This window comes from Plecotus auritus (assembly GCF_963455305.1).
Source record: "Plecotus auritus genome assembly, chromosome: 2".
Taxonomy (NCBI): domain Eukaryota; kingdom Metazoa; phylum Chordata; class Mammalia; order Chiroptera; family Vespertilionidae; genus Plecotus; species Plecotus auritus.
The window spans coordinates 185488782-185501962 of record NC_137771.1 but is presented as its reverse complement, the minus strand read 5'-3'; the positions used below and the strand labels follow the sequence as shown (position 1 = coordinate 185501962).

The 13181-nt window shown below is 48.1% G+C and overlaps 1 protein-coding gene across 1 annotated transcript; it reads left to right on the top strand.

Annotated features, from left to right (window-relative positions):
* Window positions 1–10640: 10640 nt before the first annotated feature.
* Window positions 10641–10952, top strand: LOC308240835 (10 kDa heat shock protein, mitochondrial-like; the record flags this gene model as incomplete). The annotated part of the gene is made up of 1 exon (XM_080654286.1): window positions 10641–10952. The coding sequence occupies exon 1, from the start codon at window positions 10644–10646 to the stop codon at window positions 10950–10952; it is 309 nt and encodes a 102-aa protein (XP_080510412.1). The 5' UTR covers window positions 10641–10643.
* Between the last annotated feature and the right edge of the window lie 2229 nt (window positions 10953–13181).

Genomic DNA, 13181 nt, shown 5'->3' with positions numbered 1-13181 from the left:
CCCAGCACGTGGACGCATTCACCAACCGGAAAACTCATCCAATTGTTTGTTCCAGTCTTTACAGAACTTAATCTTCAGTCTCTCCCACCCCTTTCCTGTGTGGGGTTGGAAGTTCCAACCCTCTGGTGTAGGCCGCAGAAGGGCACCAGGCGTGGTCAGACTGGACCCGAATTCAGCAACCTCAGTACTTGGGTTCTGGCTAGGAAAGAATTCAGAGCCAAGACTCAAACTATAAGAGAACATTTATTGATAAAATCACAGAGAAGAAGTAATTTCTAGAAGCAATGGGTTGAGGAAACAAGTTATAGAGGCAGAGGAAGGGCCCTTGGAGCTTGGGAGTGAGGACGGTAATGGTAACACCTGGGGAATGGACATGGAGGGGCATGGGAGGGAAGGTGCTGGGCCTGCGTGCTAAATGCTGGGTCCTCCAGCCTAAGGGTTTCAGGGTGGAGATTTTAGGGGAGGTCTCTGGGGAAGATCTCAATAGAATAGTCAGCAGTTTTCCAGGTGTTTCCTTTCAGGGTTGTGGTCTCCACTGATTGTTTGGCACTAGGGCAGGGGGTCATTATTCAATGCAGCTGGCCCTGAGGTCAACTGTAGCTGGTTTTGTTGCTCTTCTGGGCCTGGAGCTGAAATAAAACTCAGGTCTAGATAGTATATCTAGGGAGGAAAGGTCACCCTGGGGACTAGGTCCCACCCTACATTTGTCCTTTGTTAGGCACCCAGGCCTTCTACCCCAGTGACCTTCCGTACCTAGCCCATCATCCTTGCTCTGCTCCTGTCTAACTGCCTGGCACAGATGGACCTTTGTTAGGGACAAAAACTGCCTTAGGACATGACTACCCACCATGAACCACCTTTAGTTAAAAAGTGTTAATTTCAGAGCACCCTGTGTGGTTACTTTAAATCTCCCAGTTTGTAAGGCCACGGCACAGGCCTCCCCTGAGCTTGTCAGGTTTAGTATGTGGCCCCTTTTCATCCCCACAGTAATGATTGATATCCTACTAAGGAGAAACATTGGTTTACTCACATGTACGACTTTTAAATAACTCAAAGGAGAAAGATGAGACTTCTCAGGACTCTGCAGCTTCACCTAAGCCAGTGGTCAGCAAACTCATTAGTCAACAGAGCCAAATATCAACAGTACAACGATTGAAATTTCTTTTGAGAGCCAGATTTTTTAAAGTTAAACTTCTTCAAATGCCACTTCTTCAAAATAGACTCGCCCAGGCCGTGGTATTTTGTGGAAGAGCCACACTCAAGGGACCAAAGAGCCACATGTGGCTCGCGAGCCGCAGTTTGCCGACCACGGACCTAAGCAATGCTGCCATGTGGACTCGGGGAGGGCACTCGGTCTTTCACCCACATGGGGCAGAACCAAGTCTCTATCAGGCTTCTCGCCCAGTCAGCACCCGCCTCCCCACCCCCCAGCCAATAACTGTGGGCAGGGCCCGAGAGCAGCAGAGTAGCCATAGGAGACCTCTGGTTGTACCACTTTGCATTCTCACCAGCAGTGTATGGGAGTTCCAGTACCTTGGGATTGTCAGGGTTTTGTTTTTAGCAATTCTAATAGGTGTGTATTGGCATCTTATTTTTATTGCTTGATTTGAGAGAGAAGGGAGAGAGAGAAACATTGATTTGCTATTCCACTTATTTATGCATTCATTGGGTGATTCCTGTATGTGCCCCAACAGGGGATCGAACCCGCAACTGTGGGGTATCAGGAGGATGCTCTAACCAACTGAGCTACCAGGCCAGGTGGCATCTTATTTGTATTTCCTTAATACAAGCTATTCTTTTTTAAATAAACAAGACGTGTCTGGACACACAATGTTTCAAAACTTGGCAATCCTTGGGAGGAAGTACGGAGTCCTTGGTGGAGAACTTGTTGGATGGAAGCAGTTGCACTGGCTGCGGGCTTTACCTGATAGGGAGAATAGAGATGTTTTTTCATCCTAGGTCTGCAGTGATCTGCACGTCTTCCCTCTGGTCAGCAGAGGGCAGGAGAGGGCAGAAAATAAGCTGCCCAGTTTGGGGCTTATCAGGCATCCGCATCAATTGTATTTGGACAAATGGTTATATTTACAGTTTTTCTCAAATGCCATTCCCACTGAACCTACTTAGCTGCTACCTTATGAGGCTTGACAAATTAACCTCGTGTAATGATTCAATGCCAAACCTTAACTAACCTTGTAACATCCTTCCATGCCAAAGCATAACTAACCTAACCTAACGGAACTTCTGAAACTGAACTACCTTTGTAGAATCCTTAATAAGCCTACTCTCTAATGACACTCTGAAGAGCATGTGTTAGGGGAACTCATGAGCAGCTGAGCTAGGTGCTCCTGTTCTTCATCACCTCCAACTTTGCAGGAGCCAAGAGACACCACGGAAAGATTGAGGGGGATAGGTCTCCCACCCGCCAGCTAGCTATAAGCGCTCTCCCTAGAGCCTGGGATGGGAAACTCAGATGGTACTGCACAGATCTTCTGGGGCTGGGGCTGGAGCTGGGGCTGGGGCTGCAGAGTGTCCCCGGAGATGTACTCCAGTCTGAGCTCCTGGTTCCCGTCTGGCAGTGGAACCTAAACGTCCTAAGAAGGGTGGCAAACATCAGGAAGAGCTCCATCCTAGCCAGCTGGTCCCCTGGGCACACCCCATGCCCTGGAAGCAGAGGGAAAGGTCAGAAGGTGGCAGCTGTGCCTGTCCTACCACACCCCCTACTCACCACCCATGACACAGTGTTGTGCCCAGTACCAGCAGAGGATGGCAGAAAGGCCGCACTGACCACGAAGTTTCCACCCTTGACTAGGAAGTGACTGGGGTTGAACTGTTGGGGTGTCTCCCAATACTCAGGGTCATAGAGCACAGAGGCCAGGTTAGGCAAGAAGATGGTGCCCTGCCCAGAGGAGCTGGTGTAGCCCAGGGGGCCTCTGCTGGCCCAGTACCCAGCCCTGACACGGGGCTGCCGTGAGCTTAGCGAGCACCCCATGTGTGGTGAGAGTTGCCCAGGGGCCAGGGGGCCTCATGGAGATTCCGCAGGCAGGTCCTCTCTGGGTTCCCTCCCTCCAGGCTCACGTCAGTGAAGTGGCTGAGCATATGCCCTTCTGGCTAAGGGCCACGCACCTCTACCCTAAAGGCTCCCAACCCGGGCCAGAGCGGGCTGCTGCCTCCTATGGAAAAGCTGTAGGCATGGCTGGAGGGGACCAGGTTCTGCACAGGGCAACAAACACTGTGTGTGCGTGTGCGTGTGCGTGTGCGTGTGCATGTGTGTGTGTGTGTAAGAGAGAGAGAAGAAATGACATGGCAGACAGACTAAGAGAAAGAAAGACTGAGTAATGAGAAGGAGAGGAGACAGAAAGCTTCACTCTAGGATTGGGGAGAGGAGAGGTAAACCCTAACCCTAGCCCTCACTGTACCTCAAAGGAGAAGTGAGTGATTGGAAAGAGAATCTGACTGATCCGATGGGAGCCGAAAGGAGCCAAAGGCACTTTCTGTCGGGGATTTCTGCTCCTTCTTACCACATGGGCCCTGGGCTGACCAGGAGGGCAAAGTGGAGCCAGGATGGGGTTGGTTATGGAACCGGGACCTGGGACACTCAGGGGTTCTGAGGAAGGCTCATTTAGCAACCACCAGAGAATTAAATCAACCACCCCTGTGGGGGGCAGAGGACTAGCCACAGGGTTCTTGGTTTTGACAAAGGTATCTTGAAATTAAAAACAAAACTATTCCTAGCTGGGTTTTTCAGCAGTTAGAGCATCAGCCTGCCGACTGGAGGGTCCAGGTTTGATTCCAGTCAAGGGCACGTTACCTCGGTTGCAGGCACGTGCAGGAGGCAACCAATCGATGTGTCTCTCTCACATTGATGTCTCGCTCTCTGTCTCTCCCCCTCCCTTCCACTTTCTCTAAAAATCAATGGGAAAAAATATCCTTGGGTGAGGATTAGCAAAACAAAACAAAAACAAACAAACAAAAAAACCACCAAAAACTCAGCAGAGTTTGAAGCCTGCATCCCAAATAGGAGTCAGTAAGGAATGCAGAAATTCGGACAATGTAAATGCTTTTTGAAGGCACTTTTTACTTTGTTTTAGTTGCATTACTGCAGCTTACAGGAGGGGCCTGGTCCTGGTCGTCCAGACCTACAGGCGCCCAGACCTGGTCCCTCTATCGTTTTAAGCAGAGAGCTTGGCAAGCACGTGTTCTTGCTGCTGCCTCGTGAGCTATACATTCCCTAACTATAGTCCCGGGAATTTCCCCCGTTTTCCCTACCTGGGATGAAGTAACCTCTGTCTCACCTTCTTAATACTCACCTTCAGATGCAGAGGCTCCTGGCAAGATGCTCTTTTCCCTCCAAAATTATGTATATCCTGCTCTGGGTGATGTTCCAGACTTCTTGCAAAGTGACGGACTGATCTTAATTCCTGGAACAGGCTCAGAGTAGAGCCAGTCCAGTACACAAAAGGGGCAACTTTCTCTCTCCCCAAATTACAGAGCCATCTGCCTGCTGGGTACCCCCTGGGGACTCTCCACCAGCTTCTTCCCAATAATTGGCAATTTGAAGTTTATAATCAGATAGAATGAGGAGAGACAGGCTTGAAATGCCACCGCTGTATCAGGAAGCATTGCTGTTGTCATTATCACTCCATGGAATATCTAGGATTTAATGATCTTCGATCAAGCTTTGGTTCCACTTTCAGGAGAAATCTCTCGCTCAACTGGCAAAAGCTCAGTATTGATTGCAGGCTGCTAATAGTCCCCTGGAGCTTTAATCACAGAACAGCTCCTCGAATCAAATGGACAGGAATGGACTCTTACTGAGGAAATTTCTAATCTCAAATGGTATTAAACAGAGCTGAACCCTGGTTCCTTCCTTTTATTTTTTTAGAATATATTTTTATTGATTTTACAGAGAAAGGAAGAGGGAGAGAGAGCTAGAAAGATCAATGATGAGAGAGAATAATTGATCGGCTGCCTCCTGCACACCCCTCACTGGGGATCGAGCCCGCAATCCGGGCATGTGCCCTGACCGGGAATCGAACTTGGGACCCTTCAGTCCACAGGCCGATGCTCCATCCTCTGAACCAAACCAGCTAGGGCCCTGGTTCCTTCCTTTTAAACCTGACCTAAATTGGCACACCTTTCAGACAATCAGGACACAGAGCATCCTGCCGGGCCAGTAGCTAGAGGAGCTGATGACATGGTCCTGGCCTCACATTCTGGGAGACATTCGTCAGATCTATGAACTTGCTGGCCAATTACTGCCAAGGACAGTTCAGTATCAGGCAATCTAGCAGATCAATGGACAATGCAAAACATCTCCACCTTACACGTTAGTTCATTTATTTAAGTAGAGAGGTATTTTTGGAGCAACACAAACAGCAGGGAGTGGGGAGGAAAGAGCAAAAACTTTAGATTCACAGGGACATGAATTTGAAACTCAGTTAAGTCACTTACTGTGTGTTTGGGGCAGTTACTTAAGCTCTCTAAGCTGAAATTTCAAGTCTGTAACAAAAAAGAATAACAGCCCTAGCCTGTCTGGCTCAGTGGATAGAGCATCAGCCTGCGGACTGAAGGTTCCGGGTTTGATTCCAGTCAAGGCACATGCCTGGGTTTCGGGCTCAATCCCCAGTAGGAGGCATGCAGGGGGCAGCCAATCAATGATTATCTCTCATCATTGATGTTTCTCTCTCTCCCTCTCCCTTCCTCTCTAAAATCAATTAAAATATATGTAATAAGAAAGAATAACAATAACATCTAAAGGATAGGGTTGTTAAGAAGAAATGTGTGTGGAGGCACACTTGATTAAATCCTATTTAATAAAAGAGTAATATGCAAATTTACTGTCACTCCAACACACAAGATGGCCGCCCCCATGTGGTCAAAGATGGCCGCCACAAGATGGCCTTCAGGGGAGGGCAGTTGTGGGAAGTTAGGGGTGACCAGGCCAGCAGAGGAGGGCAGTTGGGGGGGGACCCAGGCCTGCAGGGGAGGGCAGTTGGGGGGGGGGGAACCAGGCCTGCAGTGGAGGGCAGTTGAGGGGGGACCAGGCCTGCAGTGGAGGACAGTTGCGGGGACAAGGCCTGCAGGGGAGGGCAGTTGTGGGGGGGGGGACCAGGCCTGAAGGGGAGGGCAGTTGTGGGGGGGGGGACCAGGCCTGCAGTGGAGGACAGTTGGGGGGACCAGGCCTGAAGGGGAGGGCAGTTGGGGGGACAAGGCCTGCAGGGGAGGACAGTTGGCAGTGCGGACCCAGGCCAGCAGGGGAGGGAAGTTGGGTGCCAGCAGTCCTGGATTGTGAGAGGGATGTCCAACCGCCCGTTTAGGCCCGATCCCAGTGGGCGGTCGGACATTTCTCAAGGGGTCCCAGATTGGAGAGGGTGCAGGCTGGGCTGAGGGACACCCCCCCCCCCACCCCCATGCACGGGTTTCGTGCATCGGGCCTCTAGTTAATAATAAATGAATAATCACAACCTGGCAGGGCTCTTGTAGTCAAGACTGCCCTGAACCCACGGTTCTAAGAGTTAAACAAAGACAGTCATGATGGAGAAGACTGAGCCCCCTACCTTTTTTTCCTATCATTTTTAAAAAATATTTTTTTTATTGATTTTAGAGAAAGAGGAAGGGAGAGAGGTAGAAAGAAACATCGATGATGACAGAGAAACATTGCTTGGTTGCCTCCTGCATGCCCCCTTCTGTGGGTCAAGTCCGCAACCCGGGCATGTGCCTTGACCCGTCCAGAATTGATCCTGTGACCTCTTGGTTCATAAGTCAATGCTCAACCACTGAGCCACACTGGCCAGGCTTCTCTATCATTTTCATAGTGAACGAAATTGTACCTTTGAAGCTTCCACCAGGGACAGGCTGGAGCATCAGTGATGAGCCAAAGCTATTTTCTGAGGAAAGTCTTGGGGTTCTGGCCACCACCCCCAGGCACAGAGTAGTCTCCCGGCACCACAATGATGGACTGTTTCATTTTCATTAAAATGTCAACTTTGCCACCTACACATCGGTGCTACCTTATCTTTAAAACAACCCCAATAATTCTCAACTCCTGGCATTCACTCCCTATGAGATTCCCTCTCTTGGAGGGTGGGCTGGATCTAGTGACTCACTTCTAACAAACAGAACATGGCAAAAGTGATGGGCTATCACATTGAGACTGGGTTACCAAAAGACCTTAGCTTCTGTCTTGGGTGCTCTCTCACTTGCTCTCTCTAATGGAGGCCAGCTGCTGTGTTTTGAGCTGCTGTATGTAGAGGCTCAAGTGTCAAGGTGCTGAGGGCCACCTTCAGCCCACAGTGCATGAGCAAGTGAATCCTGAATATAGCCATGAGAGTGAGCTTAAAGTGGAGCCTCCCCCAGTGGCGCCTTCAGATTCAACTGCAGCTCAGCCAGCAACTGAATGATAACCTCATGAGAGACCTTGAATTAGAGGCATCCAGCCAATCTGCACCCAGATCCCTGACCCTCTGAAATAATCCTATATAATAAAAACCTAATATGCTAAGTGTCCAGTCATCCGGTCGGCCGTTCATCCAATCAAAGCGTAATATGCTAATGATATGCTAAGGCCACTCAACCACTCACTATGACATGCACTGACCACCAGGGGGAAGATGTTCTGACTGGTAGGTGAGCTTGCTGCTGGGGTCCGGCCAATTGGGACTGAGCAAGATGGGCCAAACATGCCTTGGAGCCTTCCCATGGTCCCTCCCCAGCTGGCCAACCTCTTGCATCCTTCCCCGGCCCCGATCGTGCACTGGTGGGGTCCCTCAGCCTGTCCTGCACCATCTTGCAATCCAGGACCCCTCGGGGGATGTTGGAGATCCGGTTTCGACCCCATCCCACAGGCCAGACCGAGGGACCCCAAATTCGTGCACCAGGCCTCTAGTAAGATAATAAATGCTGTTGTTCTGGTGGCTCAGTTTGGGGGTAATTTGTTACATGGTAAGACAGATAGATAATGAATTCAATCAACATATTTTATCTAGGATCTGATGGCTCAGTCAGTCATCGTGAGAACTGAATGATGTAGTGGGTGCAAAGCCCCTGGCACACAGTAAGCCTTGGCAAAGAGCAGGAATTAATATGTTTGCCTTCAGTTCATGTCAGAAACCTGCATGGAAACCTGTCTCAAGCTGGGTTGCCAGAGAGCTACAAACCTCAGCTATATTTTTTGATTCCCTGTGCAATGTATTCAACTTCATGTTAAACTTTTACCTCTTTAAAGGGCTTGAGATAAGAAGAAGCTACTATTTTGAAGAATATTTTTGCATCTTTTAAAAACTTCTACTTAAGACTTGGCCAGCATGGCTCTGTGGTTGAGCATTGACTTATGAACCAGGAGGTCATGGTTCGATTCCCCATCAGGGCACAGGCCTAGGTTGTGAGCTCAATCCCCAGTGGGGGCTCTGGAGGAGGCAGCCAATCAATGATTCTCTCTCATCAATAAAAATAAATAAATAAATAAATAAATAAATAAATAAATAAATAAATACTCCTACTTAAGGCACAGTCAATACATTGCCCACTGACCCCTTGAAAGGAGATTCTGAATGATGATCTTCATAATAACTTCTTGGAGAGTGATAAACCAGAGCTTTCTGGACACAAGCATGTTTCCTTTTATTATGTAATGAGAGTCATCATCAGTTGGACTTCCTTTGTTGCCTTGACTCCAAGGAGGCTCAGACTCAAGTTTTATGTACACATACAGTGGCTTTTCTTGACATAAATTTTTAAAATATATTTTTATTGATTTCAGAGAGGAAGGGAGAGGGAGAGAGATAGAAACATCAATGATGAGAAAGAATCATTGACTGGCTGCCTCCTGCACGCCTCCTACTGGGGATCGAGCCCGCAACCCAGGCATGTGCCCTTGACCGCAATCAAACTCGGGACCCTTCTGTCCACAGGCCGACACTCTAGCCACTGAACAAATCAGCTAGGCTTGACATAAATATTTTTATATTATTCTCTTCCTCTTTCTTTCCTTATTTGCTACTTGGTCTCCTAACATTGTTATAAAATGAAAGAAACAAGACAGGTATTTCTACTAGAATTACTTCCTATTAGAATTATTTTTTAAGGAAACAGTACAAAATACAGACCAAGCCCAAGGCACATAAATTGTAACTAACCTAAATGTTCACCAATAAGAGTTCAGAATTACAACATCCATTTGGTGGAAGATTTTGCAGCCATTAAGAGTGACATAGAGCAGTTGTTTTCCAAATGTGGTCCCTGAACCCACAGCATCAGCACCACCTAGAACAGTGGTCGGCAAACTCATTAGTCAACAGAGCCAAATATCAACAGTACAACGATTGAAATTTCTTTTGAGAGCCAGATTTTTTAAAGTTAAACTTCTTCTAATGCCACTTCTTCAAAATAGACTCGCCCAGGCTGTGGTATTTTGTGGAAGAGCCACACTCAAGGGGCCAAAGAGCTGCATGTGGCTCGCGAGCCGCAGTTTGCTGACCACGGACCTAGAACCTATTAGGCAAATTCTCAGGCCCCACCCTAGACACTCTGGGGGTGGTGTCCAGCAATGTCCATTTCAGCAGGCCCTGCAGGTGATTACGATGTACCTGAAAGTTTGAGAACCGCTCATGTAGAAGAATTTGAATAATATGTTAAGTGAAAAAAAAGATTCAGAATTATATATTTAGTAAAATCACATCTATGTAAAATATATGTATTGAAAAAGACTGGAAAGAGGTGCATTAAAATGTCTGTGGGGGTTACCTCTAAACCAGGGGATCCCAATGTGGGGCACACGTCCCACAGGGGGGCTATTTGATTTTTAATGATTTTTTTGCATTTCTTATGGTTCTAGGGGCATCATAGACAGTATATCCTATATAATAAAGAGCTAATATGCAAATGGTTGTCACACCCTTGTGCCCTCACGCCAGGGCCAGGGGACCTGAGGCCGTGCCCCCTGCCCTGGCGCCAGATCCGAGGGACCTGAGGCTGGGCTGGAGGACCTGAGGCCGTGCTGCCACCCTGGTGCCAGGGCTGGGGCACCTGAGGCCATGCCCCCCGCCCCAGTGCCGGGAGACCTGAGGCTGGGCTGGGGGACCTGAGGCCGCGCCTCCTGCCCTGCGGGGTTTGTCGGGGGTGGGGCCGGCCAGGTCTTGGCCTTGTGTGATTTCGAGGCACGCACAGGTGGGTAGGGACTTGACTCTGGGTCCCACAGTGCGCCCCAGACTCTGACAGGAGGGAGATTTTCATATACATTTTACTAATTTTCTTTCATCTCTGACACTTCTATTATAGAGAAAGAGCAAATAGCAATATTAAAATATTTCCTCTAATTCCCTTTTTTTTTTTTTTTTTAAATGTATTTTATTGATTTTTTACAGAGAGGAAGGGAGAGGATAGAGAGTCAGAAACATCGATCAGCTGCCTCCAGCACACCTGCCCGCAACCAAGGTACATGCCCTTGACCGGAATCGAACCCGGGACCCTTCAGTCCGCAGGCCGACGCTTTATCCACTGAGCCACACCGGTTTTTTTTAATTCCCTTTTAACGTGGACAAATTTTGTGCACCAGGCCACTAGTAAATATATATTGTGGGTTCACATGGCCAGTGGCGACTGTGGCTCTCTCCTTGCAGCTGCAGCTGCGGCGTGTGGTCGGAGTCATGGCAAGACAGGCCTTTAGGAAGTTCCTTCCCCTCTTTGATCAAATATTGGTTGAAAGGAGCGCTGTGGAAACTGTAACCAAAGGAGGCATTATGCTTCCAGGGAAATCTCAAGGAAAAGTATTGCAAGCAACAATAGTCGCTGTTGGATCAGGCTCCGAAGGAAAGGGTGGAGAGGTTCAACCTGTTAGCATGAAAGTTGGAGATAAAGTTCTCCTTCCAGAATATGGAGGCACCAAAGTAGTTCTAGACGACAAGGACTATTTCTTATTTAGAGATGGTGACAATCTTGGAAAGTATGTAGACTGAAATAAATCACTATTGAAATGGCATCATGTGAAGCTGCCCATTCCATTGAAGTTCTGAAATCTTTCATCATGTAAATAATTTGTGTCTCTTTTATAATAAACTAATGATATCCAAACTGATGACATCTAGTGTCTCTTAAAATTTAGTTTCACTGTACTAATATAAACATTTCCAAATAAAAATATATACACTGAGTGGCCAGATTATTATAATCTCTGAATGCATAATAATCTGGCCACTCAGTGTAATAAAAGGCTAATATATAATAAAAGGCTAATATGTAAATTGTCCCCTCGACCAGGAGTTCGACCAGCAGGCAGGCTGGCCAACCGCCCATGTCCCTTCCCCCTGGCCAGGCTGGCCGGACCCCACCCATGCATGAATTCATGCACCGGACCGCTAATATATATATACTGAGTGGCCAGATTATTTATTATGCGTTCAGAGATCATAATAATCTGGCCACTCAGTATAAATAAAAAATATATATATAGTGACATATTCATGCATTTCAGTTCTCTATTATGTTTTGAAACTTTATTTGCTATTTTTTCATATCACTTCATATTATTATTATTTTTTAAACAATTTCTTAGTGATTTCTTCCTCAGTAATTCAACGGTCCCTTTGTTCTTTTATTTTTCTCTTTCGTGGATGCCATGTGTCTTTGGAAGCTTGTTTAGACCAAGTTAATAGCCTTTTAGGCTTCCTTCATGTGAATAGGAGTTCACTTTTTGAATAATAAGAATTGTAAGTCACGGGGGGGGGGGGGGGCGTGCATCAGGAATTTAGAGATGCTTTGCTGGAGGCAAAGACCAACAAGTAGTTAGCATAATAAATGCAAGAGGTCCATCAGAAGGCTGATGGACCTTGGGCTTTAGCAAGGGCTAAAACTATGCACCAATGTCGAGACAATGGTGGCTGAAGGCAATCTCCTAACCTGATAATCTTTTACTGTTTACCAAACCTTACCTTTGATATGTCTGTTTGATTTGCTAAAGGGCAAATGTGTATTCTAGTAAATAAAAAGCCATGGGTCCAGAGATTTGGGGAGCCACTCCACTAGAGGGTGAGGCGTCCGCCTGGCTTTCCCCCATGCCTTCTAAATTTATATTTCTTATCTAGTATATCCATTTGCACATAGCCCCTTCTCCAGATTCTGAATCCTTGCTGCAAAAGGTTGTGTGGCAATGCTTAGGTGGGGCATGGCCAAATAAAGATTGGGAACCACTGCTCTAAACAATAAGGAACTTTACAAATTATCCCCCAATGAGGATAGTCTTTTATAATCATAGCCCTCTGTCCCAAATGCTGTAGATTGGGATGGATGAATGGATGGATGGCTAGCCAATTGGTTGGCAGCCCACAGCAGGAAGGCAGAAGCTGTAGCAGGTGGCTCTGCTGGGCAGGAAGGCCAGGGAAGGGTGATTTCTGAAGATACTGGATTGGGCATGGGGCCACACTTGGGCCACTTCCCTTGGGCATAGAGTAGCTAAGCCCATGGGTGGAGGTCACACACTGGTGCTCACACCCACGTGTGTCTCACGTGGGTTCCTTCCTTCCAGTGTCTTTGGACTGAGAGAGATGGAGGCTTCATCTGCTCACCCCTTCAGGAACTTGAGGACAGAATTCCTACCTGGAGGAGTATCTCCGGGTGCAGCTGAAAGCTTAGTTGCCATATGTTTCCAAGGGTGGGGAAGGGAAGGGACCAGGAGGAAGGTGGCTCCTGTCCCAGTAGAAGGTGCCAAGATTCAGGACAGGAAGCAGGCAGTCAATAAAACCAGCCCACTGTGCAGGGAAAACATCTTGGACCTGTGCCTCCCCTCACACCTTGGCTTCTGGTGCACTCCAGCCTTCCTTCCCTATAGCCCTCTCTGGCCACCCTCCTCTCCCACCCTGCCTGAGCTCCGCTTTTATGCTGGCGCTCTTGGGCAGCGTCGTGAAGGCTGGCAAGTCCCAGGAGTCTTTTCCCAATGGAGGAAATCCATTTGGTCATACCAGTCACACCCAGGCCTGCTACTCTGCAGGGCCGCAGGGCTGCGGTCTGGGACAGATTGGGACACCTTCACTCCCAGAGAGCCTCCCCGCTGACCCATGGAACTCAATGCATCAGGCTCTTTTCAGCCTCTGTCTGGCAGTCTCCCTGGTTGCATGGGGCAGCTCAGGGAGAGGCAGGGAACAACCACTGAAGGTGGCATCGTGTCCCCTCGAGATACACCATTGCATCTC